General features: G+C 45.4%; 1 protein-coding gene across 1 annotated transcript in view; it reads right to left on the reverse strand.

The window, feature by feature from the left end:
* Window positions 1–2919: 2919 nt before the first annotated feature.
* Window positions 2920–21880, reverse strand: part of LOC137418306 (selection and upkeep of intraepithelial T-cells protein 2) — a 61051-nt gene continuing 42090 nt past the window's right edge. Inside the window, exons 3-5 of the mRNA XM_078773851.1 lie at window positions 14426–14803; window positions 12498–12559; window positions 2920–4409 (exon numbers count right to left, since the gene is read on the reverse strand). Of these exons, the coding sequence (XP_078629977.1) occupies window positions 4266–4409; window positions 12498–12559; window positions 14426–14803 (584 nt within the window). The 3' untranslated portion in view covers window positions 2920–4265. The remainder of the gene's footprint in view (window positions 4410–12497; window positions 12560–14425; window positions 14804–21880) is intronic.

The raw sequence follows: 21880 nt of genomic DNA on the forward strand, positions 1-21880 counted from the left end.
AAAGGAAATTAAAACTTAAAATGGCACTGAGTTAAGGATCATCAGAATTATCAGAATTCCCAAAGTTCAAAGTGCCATAACGTTGTCAAAAATGATCGAAACGTCGTGAAGTTCGAACTTGATCTGTAACTTATCATGAGGAAACAATGTGCCAAGTTTGAAATCATTAGCATAAAGCGTTTCGAAAAAAAAGTCCGGAAAACTGTTCTTTGCGTTCTTTGACTTTGACTTTGACGTCCTTTGACTTTGCGTTCTTTCTTTGATTGACGGACTGACGGACTGACAGATGGAGGGACGGAGTGCAAACCTATAGTCCCCTTCCGTGGACACCGGCAGGGGACTAATTACCATTGCCATTCACACCACATAGGTGGAGATGCAGCTACCGGGCGCCATCTTGGTTGGCACTCGATGCTGGGCGATGGTGATTTCCGTCAGCGTTTTTTCACCTTTTGTGCGATCGTGTTTTGTGTCGATTTTTGTCGATTTTGTGCGATATGAATTAAACGTCTTTGAAACAGCTGTGAAACGTCTTTCCACAACCCTTCCATAACCGATTGAAGCAGTTTATTGCCGCACAAAATGGCATTTTAACAGTTGTCTCGCTTTTAAAATCTGGGACACGTTCAAAACAAACGAGATCCGCGAAGCGAGTCGGTCGAGTCGTGCTAACCAAGATGGCGACACGGCGGCTACACTTTTCACGGAGTATGAGCATTCTATATATTTTCAATTCAATGCGCCAGACTCGCTCACGTACTTGATTTGTGGCGTAGACATGGCCATTGGGCCTTCACGGTATAATTTGTGCGAGGCTTTTGTCCAAGTGAGCTCGAGTCGAGAGGGCGAATGTACAGGTCTCCCTTCCCCCGCCCGGCAACGCCAGTACTGGAGGGCGTCACAGGATCGGTGAGTCTCCAAAATCCGCTTCGTGCTGTTGTGGCGAAGATGCAGGACGATGTCGGGCGATTGTTGTGCTGCTCTCCTCCCATGAGAACTGCAACGTCATTGTTGACTGGCCCTCCCCTTCCTCCCCTCCCCTTCCCCCTCCCCCCTCTCCCTCCCCTTCCCTCCCCTCCCCTCCCCCTCCATCCTCCCCTTCCCCCCTTCCCCTCCCCCCTACCCTTCCTCCCTCCCCTTCCCCTCCCTTCCCCCTCCACCCTACCCCCTCCCCTTCCCCCCTCCCCTCCCCTTCCCTCCTCCCCTCCCCTTCCCCTCCCCCTCCCTTTCCCCCCCCCTTCCCCTCCCCCTACCCTTCCCCCCACCATTCCCCCCTACCCTTCCCCCTCCCTTCCCCCTCCACCCTACCTCCTCCCCTTCCCCCTCCCCTCCCTTCCTCCTCCCCTCCCCCTTCCCCCACCTCCCCTCCCCTTCCCCCACCTCCCCTTCCCCCTTCCCCCTCCCCCTCCCCCCTCTCCTCCCCTCCCCCCCCCGTTCCTCCCCTCCCCCCCCCCGTTCCTCTCCCCTCCCCTCCGCTTCTCCTTCCCCTCCCCTCCCCTTCCCCTCCCCTTCCCCTCCCCTCCCCCGCCCGGCAATGCCGGGTACTTCTAGTAAAGAATACAGTTCAAATGGAAAAGTCCCTGGGAAAAGTCTTTTGGGCAGTGTATGAGAACATCACATAACACCTTTCTGTCCCGGGAAAACCAATGTTACTCTTTTCATTACAGAATACAAAATGACATCTTTAAAATTAAAGATTTCAAATAAACTTTTTAAAGTGTACGTGCACATAGCTTATAAAATAAGAACTAAAAATATCTCTCAGCAATTTCCCGTGTGTGTTTATTTATTTTACATATGTGAATTACACGTCCATGCACAAGTGAAATGGAGTTTGGTTATTCGTTCTCGATGTGAACACGATGTTGAAAACTGGTGTGAAAAAAAAAAATTTGATGGAATGAATGGAGTGTTTAAACAGGATTACCTTTTCTTCCGAATAATAATGATGAATGAAATAAGAACGAAGAAATATCTTTCGGCAATTTCCGTCAGTGGCGATACGTGAACGAAGCTCTACCCCTCTCTCCACATTGTTGACTTTTTGTGACGACTGTCATCAAATGGAAAAGTAATATATCTTAACGGAAAAGAAAAACCGAATTTTTGATATATGTCGGCATTTTCCCGTCTGAGCTATTTGGGCGGTGTATGATACATGGTGCCGCGATTTTTTTTATATATCTCGGCATTTTCCTGTGTTTGCATGAATTTTCTCAATTATTGCTGACACTGAGTCTAAAACCATTGATAAAAATGAAATTAGATGGTGAGTTAGATTGGAGATAAAGGCGTGAGAGAGTGTAAATGGCCTTTATGTTACAGGCCTTTGAAAATGCATTTCGTTCTATAAACGGTAACTTTCATCGAATTTTATTCCCGTTGTTTTTCAACCGAGTCTAAAACCATGTTAGCGACTGTGAAAAATGAAATGAGATATCGAATTAGAGTTAAAATAAAACTGTGAGAGAGAGCAAGACACCGCTGGCCTAAGAAAAGAGGCCAAAAAGCTATGCGAGGAAACAACATGGTGGATATTTGTTTTTGAAGCACTTCCCAGACCGGGTGTAGCCACTCCCCCGGACAGACAGACAGACAGACAGACAGGCTCACCTACAGAGATTATATATATATATAGATACAAGATAGTATATGCACACTATATACCCCTTTAAAATATTTTTAAAGAGGTCAAGCATGCTGGCTCAATGGCCTAATGGATAAAGCATCAGACTCCCAAGCTGGGGATTGTGCCTTCAAATCCTGTCTGGGTTGAATATTTTTTTTCCCTTTACTTTTAAAAATCTTTTATATCGTCTTGAATAAAGTCTTGCATGATGAACAAATGCATTTTGTTCATATTTAAAATGTATATTGTACACTCAATACCCCATAATGACAAAGAGAAAACAGGATTTTAGAAAGTTTTGCAAATTTATTAAAAATAAAAAACTGAAATATCACATTGACAAAAGTATTCAGACCCTTAACTCAGTACTTAGTTAAAGCACCTTTGGCAGCAATTACAGCCTCGAGTCTTCTTGGGTATGATGCGACAAGCTTTGCACACCTAGATTTGGGGATTTTCTGCCATTCTTCTCTTCAGATCCTCTCAAGCTCTGTCAGGTTGGATGGGGATTGGGGACCGTTGGTGGACAGCCATTTTCAGGTCTCTCCAGAGATGTTCGATTGGGTTTGAGTCAGGGCTCTGGCTGGGCCACTCAAGGACCTTCACAGAGTTGTCCCGAAGCCACTCCTGCGTTGTCTTGGCTGTGTGCTTCGGGTCATTGTCCTGTTGGAAGATGAACCTTCGGCCCAGTCTGAGGTCCTGAGCGCTCTGTTTCAGGTTTTCATTAAGGATATCTCTGTACTTTGCTCCGTTCATTGTTCCCTCAACCCTGACCAGTCCCCCAGTCCCTGCTGCTGAAAAACACCCCCACAGCATGATGCTGCCACCACCATGCTTCACCGTTGGGATGGTATTGGGCAGGTGATGAGCGGTGCCTGGTTTCCTCCAGACATGACGCTTGGAATTGAGGCCAAACAGTTCAATCTTGGTTTCATCAGACCACAGAATCTTGCTCCTCACAGTCCGAGTCCTTTAGGTGCTTTTTTGCAAACTTCAAGCGGGCTTTCATGTGTCTTTCACTGAGGAGAGGCTTCCGTCTGGCCACTCTGCCATAAAGCCCAGATCGGTGGAATGTTGCAGTGATGGTTGTCCTTCTGGAAGTTTCTCCCATCTCCACACAGGATATATGGAGCTCAGCCAGAGTGACCATCGGGTTCTTGGTCACCTCTCTTACCAAGGCCCTTCTCCCCCGATTGCTATCCGGATTTGGAGCGGGTAAGTAGAATTTTGTAAGTGATTCTTCACCATTGGAATATAGGGCCAAAAACGATAAATAGCATGATATCTCAAAACGTTTTTGACGGATTTGGACGAAACTTGGTGGAGAGGTTGGGTGTGTGACAAGCATGAATCGATTTGATTTTGGTGAAGATCTGAATATGGATTCTGATACGAGAATTATTTAATTTTTAAGTGAATCTTCACCATTGAGAGATCGGGCGAAAAGCGATGTATAACATGATATTTAAAAAGTTATGGATGAGTTATGAATAAACTTGGTGGATGAGTTGGTTAAGTGACAAGAACAAGCCGATTAGATTTTGAAGTCCGAATCCAGATCCGGCCTATCAGTGGGATATAAAACATAAACTGTTCAGCCTGTTGGAGGTATGTGCTCTATCGAGTGCTGTTCTAGTTATAATCTGTTTATTGTCCCACATACATTTTCATAATCTGGTTCTTGTCCTGATGATGTCCCACATACATTTTCATAATCTGTTTCTTGTCCTGCTGATGCCCCACATACATTTTCATAATCTGGTTCTTGACCTGGAAGTTCCTGTTAAACAGACATAGAAACAAACAGGATTATGAATGTTTTGAAGATGGTTGTGTATTTAAAAACCAGAATGCAAGTCCTCACCAAACACAGCCCATAACCGCACATTTAAAATGGGACGTGTATATTTTACATTTAAATAAATAAATAATATTTAAAATAATAATTTAATAATAATAATTTAGAAAAAGAATGAATTAATTCACAATTATGAATAATTCTAAATAAATTCTTTCGAATAAATTATTTATTTCTGGTTTTTACCCATGAAGGAAATGAACAATAATATGATCTAAATACGGTACGTGTAAATACCGTAGCTGGTTCATTCTTTCAAAAGCGGGGAAGCCACAAGATTACCTAGAAGGAGTGGACAGCACAGAGCAAAACTGGATTTGGTAGTTGTCATGAAGCGACAGTTGTTGAGGGTTAAGGATTGCAAGGCAGTGTTGGGAGAACATGTTAAGTTACCACCCAGCACAAACCTGTGGTGTTTGTGGTGATGATGAAGAAAAGGATGGAGGTTAAGATCAGATATCGGAAGGTTATTAATTAGATGGGGGAAGTGCCAGGGAAATGTCACCATAGAGTAAAAGGAGAGGGTGAGGGCCAGGTATGAGCAAATTAGTGAAGAAGTGGAAGGTTTGGAGAAGGAGTGGAAGAAGTATGGAGGGGCATTTAGGGGAATTACAGAAGTGTTGTGTGGAAGGACGTCAGGAAAGGGTGCATCGTCTAGGGATAGAAACCAGGTATGGTAGACGGAGGCAGTAGAGAAGGCAGTTTGTGAAAAGAAGGATGTTTGGAAGAGGATGGAGAAGATAAAGGATAGAGGGGATGCAGTTGGATGTGGGGTTGCTGCACCTGTATGGGCAGAAGAAGAAAGTCATGTCATGAAGGTGCTGGGTGCTGGAGAGGGTTCTGGATCGGAGGATAAGGAAGTGTGGAAAAGGAATCGGAGAAGAGCAGCAGAGGTTTAGAAAGGGTAAAGGAATGACAGATTAGATGTTTGTGCTGAGACAGCTGGTGGAAAAGAGGTTGGAGGTGCCAGGTGAAATGGCATTGAAATTTGTTGATCTGGAGACGGCCTATGACACTGTCCCAAGAGAGATGGTGATGGCGACACTGAGATGGATGTGAGTGCCAGAAGCAGAATTAAGTTTGGTGGAAGGGATGTACAAGGGAACGAAAGGAAGAGTTTTGGTTGGTCCTGGGATGTCGGAGGAGTTCAATGTGAAGATCGGTTTGAGGCGTGGAAGCGCTCTAAACCCACTGCTGTTTATCATGGTGATGGATCTGGTAAGCAGGAAGGTAAAGATGAAAGATAATCTGGGGAGGATATTGTATGCGGACGATCTGGTTGTTGTTGTAGGGAGTTGGTGGGAGATGCAGGAAGTACTGGGGGAGTGGGAGGAGGCATTTGAGAAACATGGGCTGAAAATGAGCATGGAGAAGACAGAGATTATGTGGGTCAGGCAGCAGAGAAAATAAATTAATATTCGTTTAGAGGGGAAGGAGATCAGACAAGTAAATAGGTTTGAGTATCCGGGTGGAACAGTTGTTACCAGGGATGGTAAGTCAGAGGCATAGGTGCGAAGGAGGATTCAGGTGGGTGCAAATGCATAGAGGAGGGTGGAGGATGTAATGGTAGACAGAACGATTTCAAGGAGATTAATAGGAAAGGTTCTGATGTCTTGCATAACGCCGGCCTACCTTTACGGTCTGGAGACAGTGGTACTGACAAAGAGACAACAGAGGCTGCAGGTTTGTGAGAACAACTGGGTCAGGAGGATTGTGACAGTAAAGATGGTGGATCGAAGGAGAATGGTTGAACTGGGGGAGGAAATTGGTGTGCAGATGAGCTTGACGGAGAGATTGGTGAAATGCCGGCTGAGATGGGCTGGCCATTTGGTGCGGATGGGGGAAGAGAGAATATCAAAGAGAGCAGATAGGTTGAGGGAACAAGGTAGGAGGAAAAGAGGCAGATATGGTTGAGATGGGAGGGTTGTGTGAAGAGAGATCAGTAAGGTGGGGGTGGTTGGTGAGTGGACAGAGTTGGCCGAGGACAGAGGGGAGAAGTTTTTTTTTTTTTTTTTTTTTTTTGTATACAAGATCGAGGCTCGTGAAAGAGCTAACATTAATCACACAAAAAGTCAAACCGACACACAAAACACAAAAAACAAGGGGAGCGGCAGACAAGATGGGGAGAGAGGGGGAATGACACAAACACAACATTTGAGAGCAGGGACATCGGGAGGACTTGGGGTGAGGTGGGAGAGGTATAAAACATATGAACACTGCAAGGACTCTGGGGTGAATTAGCGGGGGTAGAAAAGATCAAGGTTTTGGATGGGGGAAGATAAGAGATGGTGGTGAACAGCTGTTTTAAAGACCTGGAGGGAGGAGTGGGATTGAAGGGAGTGGGGGAGTTTGTTCCAGAGGCGGGAGAAAAGGGGAATGAAAGAGTGAAGTTGAGCAGAGAGCCTAGATTTTGGCAGTTTAACCATAAGAGGGTTGCAGGCAGATCTTGTGCGACCTGAAGGAATATTGGGGGGACAGAGCACAGAGGGAGCTGGGGGAGCAAGGCCGGAGAGGAGTCGGTAGAAGACAGAAAGACCACCAACCTGCCTGCGGTGAGTGAGTGAAAGGCCCTCGGAGTTAACTTCATCGCAGGAGATTCCAACTGTGGTCAAGGCATGGTTGGAGCTTGGTGCCATTGGACCTCGCCCCTTGTAAAGGGAAATGGAGGAGAACAACAACAACAGCATGGACATGTAGAGAGAGGAAGACAGGGGGGGTGTGGGGGGGGGGTAGGGATGTGGGAGAGTGAAGGGCAGAGAGGGGGACAGTGGGCAGATTGAGATGGGATAGGGAGGAGTAGGGGCGTAGAAGGTACCTTCTGTATCCATCCTGCCACTTTTGAAATAACACGAGAACAGGCATGAATAAGGTTGATGCCAACTTTTATTTCGCAAGCAATATTTCTTTTTAGAACATTGAATCACCGCCGCTCGATGTTGCACCATCATTTCGCAGTGGTCGGGATAGGTAGCTAAGAGCTGAAACCAAGCGTCTTGTCTCCGAGTGAAACCAAAAGTGCAACACAAGTTAACCTTTTAAAAGTCCATAAAATAATTTAAATTGATAGATTAACTTAAACTTTTCCCATTGCGGACGGGTACTTTTGCTTGCTTTTCCCGTCACTGGGGATGGGTACTCTTCTTAGCACCTTATAATACAGGGAAAGGGAGATTAAAAGAATACACATTGGTGGTGAATTGCCTCGGTTTGTTGGGAGTTGATCATTGGCACACAAGAAAAAAAAAACACCTTTAGAGGCCATTTTTCCCCGCAAGCGGGGGTTGGCCTTTTTCGGGAACCGTGGTAGTTGTTGTTTTTCGGTCCCCTTTTTGAAGCAATGTTTTACGGCCGGATGCCCTTCCTGACGCCAACCCTTTTTGCCGCCTTTAACGACAAGCAGGGAATTACCAGTGAACTGGTACTCAATACAAGTGAACACAAGGATACACACAAATGACTTTGGCACAGCAGGAGGCCATTTGGCCAGTCATGCTTGCGCTGCATCACCCCAGTATCTATCACCCATCAACAGACAAGTTACCTACAAGTCCTGCATATATACTCACTCTCCCCTACTTCCAATGCATCCAGGTACCTATCTAATTCCAAAATAAAGCTATCTACCCCCTCTGTGTGCTCCCACTACCTTTCCAGGGAGAGCATTGCATGCATTAACCGCTCTCCGAATGAAAGTCCCCTGCCTTAATACTGTCCTAACTCTAATCTTCCTAACCCACAAGCCCCTGCCTCCTGGTTGCAATCCTGGACAGGTCTTCACTCTGACACAGGAAGTCAGGGCAGGAATTTGGAATTTGTTTAGGGTGCAGGTGAAGCTCACCTACTCTTCACAAAGGACACCTTGGGATCCTTGATGTTCACCAAATAATGCTGGCAGATGGGACACCCAGTTTAACGTCCATCCAAGGGTCGGCACACACGTTGATTAATCACCCTGCCGGTGAAACACTGAGATGACAGTTTATAGTTGGGCCGAGATTCAAACTCGGGCTAACAGCTCAGAGGGAGAGTATACAGGGTGTTTCAAAAAGATTGATAAAACTTTGACTTCCTGCCATTTCTTTGTCTTTTGACCTATACCGTTTTCCTTTTCAGGGTTTGGTGATGTTATCGTGGTATTTGTTCCCTGGGATATCTAGCTCCGTAGCTCAACTATGCCATTGACAGTGGAGCAGAAGACAAAAGTGGTGGCTCTGTGGTAGGAGAATAAATCGTATGTAGACACCCACCGGAGGTTCCACCTGAGGAGATCACTGAGAGGTGCCTGAAAGGGCCTAAGGTCACATGCTTCTGCACCTTCAATGCCAGATGGGGAAGGCTAGGGCCTTACTGGTTTGAGAATGACAACAGCAGGACGGTGACGATCAACGGTGAGTGCTACCTGGCTGTGCTCCAGAAGTTCCATAATGATCTAGCCCAAAAGGTCACCCCATACCAAAAGGTCAAAGATATCGATGACTCCACTCTCATCTGTTCTGCCACCTCCCACAATACTCGGCCCTGGATGTATATTATCCGGCCCTGAAACTTTATCATCCCCAAATTTTCTGAGCTGGGAATCTCTTCCGAAAGACCTTGATAACCCCCGAGAAAGACACTCTTGGCTATCGGAAGTTCCTCTGACTTTTCTCATGGATATTGAGAGGCAAAAACATATTTAATCCTCAACCCTTTCCTTACCCCTTATATACTGAAAGAATATATTGCTGTTATGTTTAATATTCTTGGCTATATTCCTTTCATATTCCTTTTTGGTCTGCTGTTATTTTCTTAAATAGTCTCTGTTACGTCCAATACTGATCTGGGTCTGACACTAGTCTAGTTATTTTTTTTACTTCATAATTTCCTTTAACTTGTCCCTAATTACACTGCTTACATCACACCTCAACCACCTTGGTCTCCTTCCTCTATCTTTACACCTCATTTGAATGTACGTACTCTGCATACTACAGTGCATATCAAAAAAAAGGTAATCCGAATTCAAGGGGTTAATATGCAAAGGTTATTTATTTTGACAATTTACATGTGGTTTAGTAATTAAGAGTAATCCCTGTAAGAGTAAGTAATTAAGAGTAATCCAACACCAGTAATCCCTGGTGTTGGCTTAGCGGTTAGGGTGCCAGCTTAGGATCCTAGGATCCTGGGTTCGAATCCCAGTCGATCGCTGAATTAACCTGCCAGGGGGGTTGACTCAGCCTGTCATCCTTCCGAGGTCGGCTAATTGAGTACCAGTTCACTGGTAATTCCCTGTTTGTCGTAAAAGGCGACAAAAAGGGTTGGTGGCAGGAAGGGCATCCGGCTGTAAAACATTGCTTCAAAAAAAGGGGACCAACAAAAACAACAACAACCACGGTGCCCGAAAAAGGCCAATCCCCGCTTTGCGGGGAAAAATGGCCTCTAAAAGTTTTTGTTTTTTTTAGTAATTAAGAGGAGATCCTCAGCTTTCCATTGATACCTTCCATGCATCATTGCTGTCACACATGACCGAGTACATGTTCATTGAAAATGACAAGTTCAAATCGCATTTTTACAAGTTTGGCTAATCGATGCAAGTCAGGATAATTGGTGCAAAATGAACGTCAGATGTGAACTTTTCTCAGGAATGATTGGCCTTTATGCACCCACACCTTCGACATGTCCACCTCCCCTTTCAACACAAAGCTCACAGCGGCAGAGCATGCCCTGAACTGCTCGTCTCACCATAGCCGGGTCATTGTGCAAAGCATCCACTTCCTGTCGAATACGGCCCTGCAATTCGTCAAGATCACGGGGAGGAGTTATGAACACCTTGTTCTTTAAATGTCCCCAAAGGAAATAATCACATGGTGTGAGGTCAGGTGATCTTGGCGGCCATTCCACTGCATGGTTGAGGGCAATGACTCAGACTCCAAAGAGTTCCCTCAGTCGATCTCGGACAGCGGTAAGATGATGTGCTGGGGCGCTCTCTTGGGCCCACCAGAGATATCTGAAGACACCACGAACCTGTCGCTCAAAGTTCTCCTCCAGCTGCGGTAAAACTTCATCCTTGATAATCTGCAGATACCTGTTACCATTGACATTCCTTTGAAAGAAAAATGGTCCGATCACCTGACCACTTCCACAAAGTCCCAACCAAACAGCCCACTTTTGTCGATTCATGTTTGTGTCAAAATTAAATTCCGGGGGTTGTCCTGTCGGTGCATATTCAAGAACATTATGGGTATTAACCTTGCTGTCCATGGCGAAAGCAGCGTCGTCGCCGATAACGAGATACCGCAGGAAATTGACATCTGCTTCGCAACGTGCTATCAACCATCCAGCAAGCACCAGCCTCCTGGCAAAATCCCCTGGCGTAAGTTGATACCGGATGTGAATCCGATATGGATGTTGGTGGAGGTCCAGTCTTGTGATTCGGTTGAATGTTTCCGAAGGCAATCCCGTCCCATTTCGTCTTGCGCTGGTATCCATAGGATGCTCCAAAACTTGCTGCCTTACTGCTGCAATGTTCATTTCCGATCGCTCAGTGCGCCTCCTACCAGAATTCCCCTTGTTGCGGTTGAGGCTAGTGCCATGGTCTTGGTATTTTCTAACATTCGCCCAGATGGTTTTGGCTGCTGGAGGCTCCCGTTCTGGGAAACGTTCCCTGAACGCATCACGAGTTTGCTGCAAACTTCCAGTTTGGTGAAAGGTTGTAACCACGAAGGTCCGCTGTTCAGTCGTAAGTTGAACCATCTTTTCAATGACTCAGACTGTCTCTAAACCGATACACTGTAGGCCCATCTTAAATACCCAACTTAAACAAAGGATGACGCAACTGACGATTACCAGGCCAGCTTAACAATTTTACATAATCAACTTGGCAGTCGACAAGTAATGCGTCCATTTCAAACTGTCTTGCACCGATTAGCCAAATTTGTAAAAATGCGATTTGAACTTGTCATTTTCAATGAACATGTCCTCGGTCATGTGTGACAGCAATGATGCATGAAAGGCATCAATGGAAAGCTGAGAATCTCCTCATAATTGGTAAACCACATGTAAATTGTCGAACTAAATAACCTTTGCATATTAACCCCTTGAATTCGGATTACCTTTTTTTTGATACGCACTGTACACATTTTCTCTTTGAAGGTTACCCATTTCTCCGATGCAGACCACCCCTCATTAACATTACCCAATCTAAAGCTACTAAATGACGACTTCTCAAACCCTCAAAGTTTACTAAGATCCAACATTCTTAACCCGCTATCTCGAACCCCACAGCTCAATTATAGCATTGCACTTACCACATTGTGGTCGCTTGTCCCCAGGAAAATTGAGTGATCAAAAGCCTCGAAGGTCTTCAAATTGGTAAACCCTTAAGTTGCAATCACTGGCAAGTAAACTAAAACTACATATGTCCACTTGAGGAGAGATGAGGATGAGGATTATTCTTGTGAAAAATGCCAGGGGCATAGAAAAGACCCCTTTATATAAGGGTTTTTGGCAAAGTATAGAAAAGGTCTAACACTGCACTCCCCCTCGTGAACTTTCCTAAAAACCTTCCTGAAGAAATCTTGGACAAGGGATATAAATCTTCATTCACTCTACCTTTCCCCTGTTCCGAGACACTATCTATGCCGGGCATGTTAAAATCCCCCATAATCGATACTCTTCCCTTCCCATGCCCTTCTAAATTCTTCCCAAATCCAACTTTCCTGCTCTTCTCTCACACCAGGAGCCCTGTAAAAGCATTCTACTCGTATCTTCCTATCCTTGCAATTCCTAATTTATATCCACATAGAATCCTCTACAGTCTACATTAATACCTTCCTAAATGTCATGGGCCCAAGAGGATTATGATAAAAGTGAAAAAGATTAGCTTTGGTGCAAAAAAGAACGGAGATAATATCAGCTGATTTTAAATGTTAAGCCACTGAGTTACTGATCACCCCCTCGAAGATGATCTTTTCATCAGAGAGCCTTGGAAGAATATAAAGAGTAAAGGAAAAGAGTTACAGTGAAGGAACTAACCAGTGTTGTTGGTGAACTCGTGGACAAGTCACAGGTAGTAGAACTCGACTTATCTTCACGACCTAAAAGAAATGGCAAATTTGTCAAAGTCGTTGAAATGATAATATGACAAACTGTGCTAATTATAGTATAATAGAATGGTTAAACATGGATGTTCATATTTACTCCCGCTAGGGAGTAATGCATTCGATTGTGTGTGTTCGTGTGTGTGTTCGTGTGTTTGTGAACAAGATATCTGGAAAAGTTCTGAACGGATTTGGATGAAAGTTGGTGGGATGATTGCCCTTGGGATAAGGAAGAATTGATTAGTTTTTGGTGAAGCTCAGGATATTATTCCGGATCCAGGAATTTTTTGAAGGATTGTTTACCACTGGAAGATGGGGCACATTTTTTTTTTTACATTATCTTCTATATATTCTATATTTAACATTGTGATATGAAAATAGTTTTCATATTTGTTGTAAATGTAGTTTAAACTCGTGGTTATGCGTTAGAGCGGTGTATTTTGTTAGCAGCGTAGTTTTCTTTTCTTCGAATAGACATATTCTGTCATTTTAAAAACACCAAAGTGTGTATTCGGTTTCCCCGTTTCATAAAATGTATCGTTTGATACGTATAATGCTTTAAAACTGTTTTTTTTTTTTTTTTTTTTTTTATATAACCTCAGAAGAGATATCAACATTTACCTCAGCGAATGTCAATCGCGGTGTCAGTATTTGATGAACTTATAAAGACTTAGGTGAGTTATAAGTGTGACCAGCATGTGCATGTGCACGGGATTCTTCCCAGAAGAATGAGTGGTCGCATTAGCTTGTACGACTTAAAATGAGCGAGTTTTGTGTTGACGTTTGGGCCAGTTTTACATGTTGTATCCCTAAGGAATGAAACGAACGTTTTTCCTGGCTTACAATTTTATTTGAAGTCACACATGCCTCAAAATACACTCACTTATATAGAATTGAACGCGGAATCCGAAAATGTAAGTGAAATTGCCTTGTTTTTTTTAACATTATATTCTATATATTCTATATATATATATATACAGTATATCTGTGCAGTGTCTGTCTTGTGTTGTCTTGTCTTGTGTTGTCACTGAACTACTCCCTCAAACTTTTGTGAAATCGTCCTATTCCAACTTGACCCATGGTGGGAGTATGCGCTCTACTGAGAGGCGTTCTAGTTGTTTATGGACCGTGATGTGATCGGAGCATTGCGAGGAAAGTCTCGAATCGACATCACAACTTCTACCATGAGATGCTCACTCAAAATATCGTCAATCAACTCAATCAAATATTTCATATATTTTGCTACAGTTAATCATTCGGAAGGTAAAAGCTAAAACACCAGATAATGAAGTTTTTTGGTCCAACATTCATGTGTGCAAAACTACCAACTGAAAGTTTGGGCTAATTTTTAAGATTGCCCCAGGTAGGATTTTTTTTAATCCATGGATGAATGTATTTGTAAAATGTCGTGGTGATTATGGCGTCCATACCAGTGTAGACAAGTCAACCAGTTTAACATCCAATTCTGAAGACGTATTTGAAGATACAGTTCCCTCTGCTGGTACCAGAACGGTACTTTTTTAAATGCTGTTTGACCCAATCAGGCATCCAAGCAAACAATCCAACTGTCCTGTCCTACCCAACCCCCTTCATGCACAAGGTAAAAATTACCATTCTCCCCCTTCACCCCCTCCAAATCCTCCTGATCCCCCATGCTTTCCTCTCCCGCACCCTCCCTTTCCCTCCACACACCCTGCACCCCAAGTGCACATACTCCACATCCACACCCACTTTTTCTCCCTTAACTACATGAACATCTCCCTTTCATGTGTACTTGTTGTTTTTTCCCCCGAATGACATCTCACTGATCCCATGCAGTTGTTTAACAATGAGTGTGCAAATTGAAGGATACAGGTGAGGTACCTTTGCCTTTTCCCGGGATTTTCCTTCTTCCACAGTAGATCACGGCAGCGAGTGCAGTAACAAAAAGAAGTGACAAAACCACGATCCCAATGATCAGTCCCAGAGTAAGAGATCTTGGTTCATCCTTCAATTCCAATGTGATCTCCACCCGCGCCTCTCCATGGATGTTTCTTCCCACGCAGGTGAATTTCCCAGGAGAAAATTCAGGAAGTATCATCTGAAGTTGGATTTCTTTGGAATCTTTTTTCTTGCTGGTGTTGAGTTTGGTACCGTTTGTATCAAGCAGATCCAGGTTTGGGAGTGGAATTCCAGATCCCTTGCATGTGAGCTCAATGGTTCCATTTATTGATTGATTCACGAAACTTATTTTGGGCTTTACTAGGAAATACATAAGGGGGCAAAGGTGGAAAAAGAGGGAGAGTGATAAAAATGTGATGAATGCACAAATTTTCACGGATGAGAATCAAACTGAGATATCCCACAAGTTTTGACAAAAATATATTGAAACTTCATCTTTGTATTTATCGTCTAACTAGCTGTTTAACTTGTGTTACAGGTGGGTCTAAAAGGTGAATTTCAAGTGAAGTACAACCTTTGCTGAAAATAGATTAATTGATAAATAGATACATCCTCAATGTCCGGGTATGAAGTGGTTTGCTACTTGTTTGTGGCAAGAGTCCAATCCCTGATCTTCATAAATTATCTCTCTGACTCTGGAAAATCCTTCTTTATCTATTTGCTGATTACTCGGGCTTCTGCTGTGACATCCCTCATCCTTCAGACTGGCAGGTTGCAGCCTCTTCCCTCTTTTCAGATCTTGACAAAATCAAAAGTTGGTCAAACCCTTGGAATATGTCTTTCAACAAGTCTCTCTATGGCACAGCTGTGCCCCCAGAAAATGATGCAACCATCAAAACACAAGCGGCTGCAAAAACATGACCAAAATAAAAAATCAATGAGCTTTTTTTCAGCCCGACGATGATAAGCACCTCTAGTTTAGAGTCGCTCTCGCATCCATCACCAAACTCTACTGCAAACACCACACCATCTATCGCCGTCAATAATGGAGCTAGGCCTGCATCATGCACAGTAATATCTCGATTTACAAACACCATGTGTTCTTGGAAAGTTGTTCTTCAATCAAAAGTTTGTAAGTTCTCCGTGATTGTCCTACTATATATATTGTTACGGATCTCAACGTCGGCCTTTTCCCCTTACCAAGGGGGGGTTAGCCCCTTGTCTGTCACTGACCGACGTGAGTCCTGGAAATCCCAACGCTCCTTCCGGTCGGGAGCAGCCAGGGTAATTGGTCAATGAAAAGTCCCAAGGACCTGAGTGCCACTCCTGACCGCGAAGCAGGGAAGGGACTCCCGCTCGAACCATGGTTTTAGATGGACTAGTTGACGAGCGGTTTATCAACCCGAAGTTCGAGCCGTTTAGCAAAGACTAACCCGATCCTGAGCGTTGACCAAATCGTGCCACGTATATCAATGGGGGACAGGACGAAAGCGATCGGAGGAGAAAGAAGAACCCAAAGGTACGAAATAACAGGGATTTATTACTACTGTACAAAACCAAAGCAGAAGAGAAGAAATAAAAGTAATATACAGGAAATGGAAGGAGCAGAAGGACACGGAGCAATTCCTTAAACAAGCTTAACTTATACCCAGACAACACAAAGGACAGACGACGGGCAGACTCACACGAATGGGGAATTGCAGGTTGGATTGGCTGGAGGGAGAGAAGGGTTCGTGCAGGACGGCAGGCTGGAGGTGAGCGGCCGCCGACTCCACCGCAATCTGGTCCACAGAACGGGCGACAGGGAGGACCGAGGATCGCGGCACGACGAGGTTTGCATGCCCGCACTTGTTGTTGTCTGTAGCCTTGTAGGTTTGCACGTCTCCGCCTCATGCGTCTCCGAAGCTCTCAGCAGGACCGCCAGCTGCGCAAGCACCTCCCTCACAAACTCTCTTGCAGAACTGTTTGCCACGGAACTCCTCAACTGAGGTGAGGGCTCCGCGCAACGGGTTATATAGCGCCACACCCTGGAACGTTCGCGAAACTGATCGATGTTTCTTGGTCACGCCTCTCAAGCCATACCCCTGATCTCTGGTTGGTCGTTCAGGGGCTCCACCCTTGATGACGATGGGTGGGCCACGCCCTTCTTCCCCGAGTTAGAGCACATGGCAATGGCGGCGAATGCAGTTCGTAATGGAGGCAATGCAGTTGGCAATGGAGGCAAGGCAGTTGGCAATGGAGGCAATGCAGTTGGTAATGGGGCTCTATCTTATTTCATTTGGTGCAGCGCAAGGTCAACTAGTGGAGACACAGCCTTAACTGATACACATAATAAAGAAATAACTATAGAGAGGTTCTATGGTTTTCTACATGTGTGTGATGGACTAACTAAAGTGCACTTATTTCAATTAACAGCCAATTAAGGGGAAATGTACACGGGGGGTTATTAGGGATTTTAATACTAAATTTGATAAAGTGAAGGTCCTAAAAACCGTAACACAGCACCCTCATTCCTCACGGCACGCCTCGGGCCGACAAAACCTTAACTTAGTGTGGCACTCAGATGTGGTAACCCTCTACTATTAATCTGACCCTGAGTGCGACAATTTTAAAACACAATAAATATGTCCCCCTGTTGCGTTGCACCCTACCTAACAGATTCACACCCACAGAATAACCGAATTTCGGAATTAATTTTCAAACTATACATTTATGGTGGGGAGCATTATTTACAAGTGACATTAATTGTATTTACACTGCAACCCAGGACCTGTTATTTTTCTTTTTAGGAAACAAAAAGAGAAAAACCTGTGGGAGGGAGGAGACAGCATGCACTGCATCGATGCACCAGCACCAAAAACACCAAAACACCAATCACCAAAATGCACCGAAGTGCACAGTCACGCACCATCCAGTGCGACATTACACCATAATAAAACACAAACACACTGATGGTCTTGTGACTGCTCCGCTCTGCTCCTGCTCTGCTGGTCCGTCATTCTTCCAGATGTTGTCTCTTGCTCTTCTTGCTTGCTGCCTATTTGCAAAGATAAATAAAAATGCACAAAACGTGTCCGTTTTTATTTATGGCCAACAGGGGCCAGCTATGGGTGGTCCACCTGTATGGCAAAAAGGGGCCACTTGACCGTGGTCTGCAAGCAAGGCTTTTGGCCGCAATGGCCGGTCCCAACAGAGGGGCCAGGCCCCAAACCTTGGGGTCCATGAGTGGTGCTCGGCCACAGTACCGTGGTCCATATTGTGGTGCTGGGCCGCAAAACGGCGGTCCATCAAGTGGTGCATCGATGCAAGCAGCTGGCGGCGAGAATTCGGGCACACAGACAGGGCCTCCCGCACGCTCCCCCTCAGTGCCCAGAGAGCACGATCCATGGGTCGGGGAGGGAAGACAGAGATGCAGCGTTAGTGAGGGGTAAGGCCGCAAGGGTACACATCAATCAAGGCAATGCAGAACGAGGTGCGCACGGAGAGCGAAGTGAGAAAGCTCGTCCCTACCGTACACCGCCCCCCCCCCTGTCACATACTCTACCCTTGCCCTTACCCCATATTTACAAAACAATTTACAATTCGTCTCTAGCATCACGTCTTCCCCATATCTCCTAATACCAAATTCGTCCCAATCCCAATGTCTAACCAAATTTGCCATCACCAATTCATCATCAATCCTCATAAGGAGGGAGAGATGGAACATCAAGCACAATGTCACGCCCACGTCATGATGCGTCTTACATCCTCAAAACATTTGCACAAAAATAAAAACAACAACACATGGCACAGTGTGAAGTTCTGTCGTCACCTCAGGTGAGTGGATGCAGATGGTGCAAGGAGATTTCAATCCTAGCTACTTCCTAAATGACATTAACACACTACACTACCCGGGGTCTTTCCCTGCCAAACCATTGGCCATCTTACACTATGGGTTCTAAAAACCAATTCCCATTGACCAAACTGTGGTGCTCATCAATTTGGGGTCTCACTCCCCCGGTTCAACTCCCTGTGCCTTTGCACAATTTCGGGGCTGAGTTGTGTGGCTCCCCTAACAGGTCTACTTACCTGTGCACCTCCGCCACTGAAGTTGCCACCCGAGCTTACCTAGCTCCTCACCCTACCTATCTACCTGGGGAAGGCCCTCCCTGGCGCTTACCCCCTCGGTGCCCTCTCTGGCACTGGGCTACCCGGGTCCTTCCTCTGCACTCTACCGGCTCCCAGAGCCCACCTGCGGCCTCACCTGGCTGACATCCTAACAGTGGCGGAGCGCCCATTTAACTGCACACACTAACAGGCCACGCACCCAGCCATTTCCACGTCACTAATGCACCCATCCAAACACCATTCTTCCACACGCACCACAGATGCCAATATCCAACCACAATTTACCTATACCCTCTACCTAACTCTTAAACTACCCTCCCCGGGTATTCGTGATAGGGGTCCATCCTCCCCATACACTCCCGTCGCACCAACCACTCCACTCCACAGTTTCCACCATACTCACTCCACAGTCCACACCATCCATTCCATACTCCATTTACTCCAGACCATTCATTCAACCATTCTCCATACACCTGTTCACTTGCACACCTGTGCTCACACACCTGGTGCTTCCTGCACCCTCCTTCCTCCCAGGCTTCTTCATTCACTCAATACAATGCTCAATCACCTCACACTTTTCACAATACGCTGCTGAGTACACTTTCCTTCACACACACGGCATCATCCACGAGCATTGCCTCATTTGCTCAACATTACCGCAAAAACTTCCATACCAATTCCTCATCCAATAAACCACAAACACACTGCATCATCTAAGCTGACTACTCCCTTCTGAAACTTGCGCTTCCCAGTCGCCCCTTATATTATCGCGCTCCCTCGTCGTTATAATCCATCTAATCTATTCTACGTCCCCTACTACAGGTATCATGTCGCTACTTAACTCTCATGTCACCTATGGTCATTTCTCTAGATCCCTATACATTATCCAAACCCTCCCTCGGCAAGCTTACACTGCCAAAACCCCATAGCTAATGCTCATGTGCCCGGGTGGATGTGAGGGATGGTGGATTTACCATTCCTCCACATCGGGCGTCTCCCATTATCAATTTTGCCATCAAATTCCAATTCTGCCCATCAAAATTTGCCAATCACTGCCAATCATTTCTACCCATCAAATTTGCCAATCAATTTACCAATCAAATTTTCTTATCAATTTTGCCAATCACCAATTTGCTATCCCTACCAAATGTCCATTAACTTGAGCCTCGGTGCGTCGTTACATGCTCAAAGCCGAGCAATGAATTCGGGTGGTTTGGTCGCCTGCAGTTGGATCCGTCCGGCACTCGGTTCAGGGAAGGAGGTTTGCTCGGGCCGAGATCCCAAGGGCCACCTTGGCGCGGAGCCGTCCGGTCTCCCGCCCGGTGCCCCAACCTCGCCCAGCCGGAACGCCGCAACCACAAGGGGGCGCCGTCCCGACCCTTCTTACCTTCCCTCGCACCGGGCCGCCCGCTCCGCTTAGCGGAGCGCGGACGCGACCGTGCAGGGCGAGGTCCGGCCTGGATCATGCGCGGCGCTCCGAACAGGAGCCACGTTGCACCGATCCCCGCCGGTTATCGCAGCCAACAAAGCGCGCCGCGCACCGAGTGCTCGCGTCGGCTATCCGTCGCCCTAAACGCTGCCCCGGTTAGCGTCGATGCTCCCCGGACATGCTCACACCACTCGTTCCGTTCGTTACTCATAGAGGGGTCAATATATGGTTGAACCCCCAAAAAATTGATACAAAAGGTTTTTCAGTGGATTCTGGTACAATTGGGCATGCTAAATAACATACTAAAAATCTAGTAACATCTGACTTCCGGGAAGGGGTCATTTTCAAGATGGCGTCCAAGATGGCCGCCGGGAGCTTAAAATGGACATATCTCAATTATTATTCAACCTAGAAAGGTGGTTTTGGTGTCTAACCCTAGGTTTTAGGGCCCAGGGAATCCAATTGAATCAATAAAATTACCATCAGTTAATTATTTATTGACAAGTCCAAGATGGCATCCCAAGGTGACATCCTGATCCACTAAAATGGCTCTGTCGAATAGTAGTCAACCTAGAGAGATATTTTCAGTGTGTATACCTAGGTTTAAGGCACCCAGGAAATCATCAAAATTACTTAAATAAGCACAAAGTAATCAGGTAATCCAGTAAGCCAGGTTTACCAGCCCATTAGGCATTTGTTGTCTTATACAGTTAGTCGCTATTCATCGTCATCCTCCGACTCACCAGCTAATGAACCAAGTGTGTGTTTCAGATTGGAGATAAGAGTGTAATGTGTCTACACCACTGCCACCTGTGACTCCCGTCCACAGTATTCAGTGATCATTACAGACAAAGGTTTGTACAAAGCTTGAGAGGTTATGGCAAGGGACAGACTATTTTATATTGGGAAGGGGGGAGGGGGGGGGAGGACTGAAAAATCTGACAAACAATTTATTTTCATCTCAAAAGGAATAAGTATATTATTTGGTACATGTATGCATAAACAAAATCCATATTTTTTAGACATTTCCAAAAGAGCTGGAGAAAAGGAAAATGGAACTGGGTGCTTGGTCCAAGACAAGTCAATTGTGGCTGAATTACCAAAGCATGGTAAAAGTTGCTATGTCACTGATAAAGGCAGATCGAACAGGTTCTTGGCTGATGCACCTACGCGCCGTTTCTGACTGCATTCCGATATTCGCCGCAGCTGGGCATTACAGTGACCTGAAATCAGCATACGTCTATGTCCAAGAGATGGGTCAGCTTGATATCAACCACCCAGACATATTCAGAAAATTCGAAAAGGGTTTTCATGTTATCCGTCGCAGCAGCCAGTTATGGGCAGGCCTCAGTTCAGATCTTGTCATTGAGCAGACGTTGATGAGGTCGTTGAAGACCACTGGAGGTCTGACACGCGGAAGCGGAATGTCTGAAGAGCAGAGAGCCCTTTGGACCATGTCAAGCCCCATAACATCAGAGTACAATATCGCAATGCAGGAGTTCACAAACCTGTCATACACGACATACACTCTTATCTCCAATCTGAAACACACACTTGGTTCATTGGCTGGTGAGTCGGAGGATGACGATGAATAGCGACTAACTGTATAAGACAACAAATGCCTAATGGGCTGGTAAACCTGGCTTACTGGATTACCTGATTACTTTGTGCTTATTTAAGTAATTTTGATGATTTCCTGGGTGCCTTAAACCTAGGTATACACACTGAAAATATCTCTCTAGGTTGACCTCTATTCGACAGAGCCATTTTAGTGGATCAGGATGTCACCTTGGGATGCCATCTTGGACTTGTCAATATATAATTAACTGATGGTAATTTTATTGATTCAATTGGATTCCTTGGGCCCTAAAACCTAGGGTTAGACTCCAAAACCACCTTTC

Source organism: Myxine glutinosa, chromosome 3, assembly GCF_964187855.1.
Source record: "Myxine glutinosa chromosome 3, kmMyxGlut1.1, whole genome shotgun sequence".
NCBI lineage: Eukaryota > Metazoa > Chordata > Myxini > Myxiniformes > Myxinidae > Myxine > Myxine glutinosa.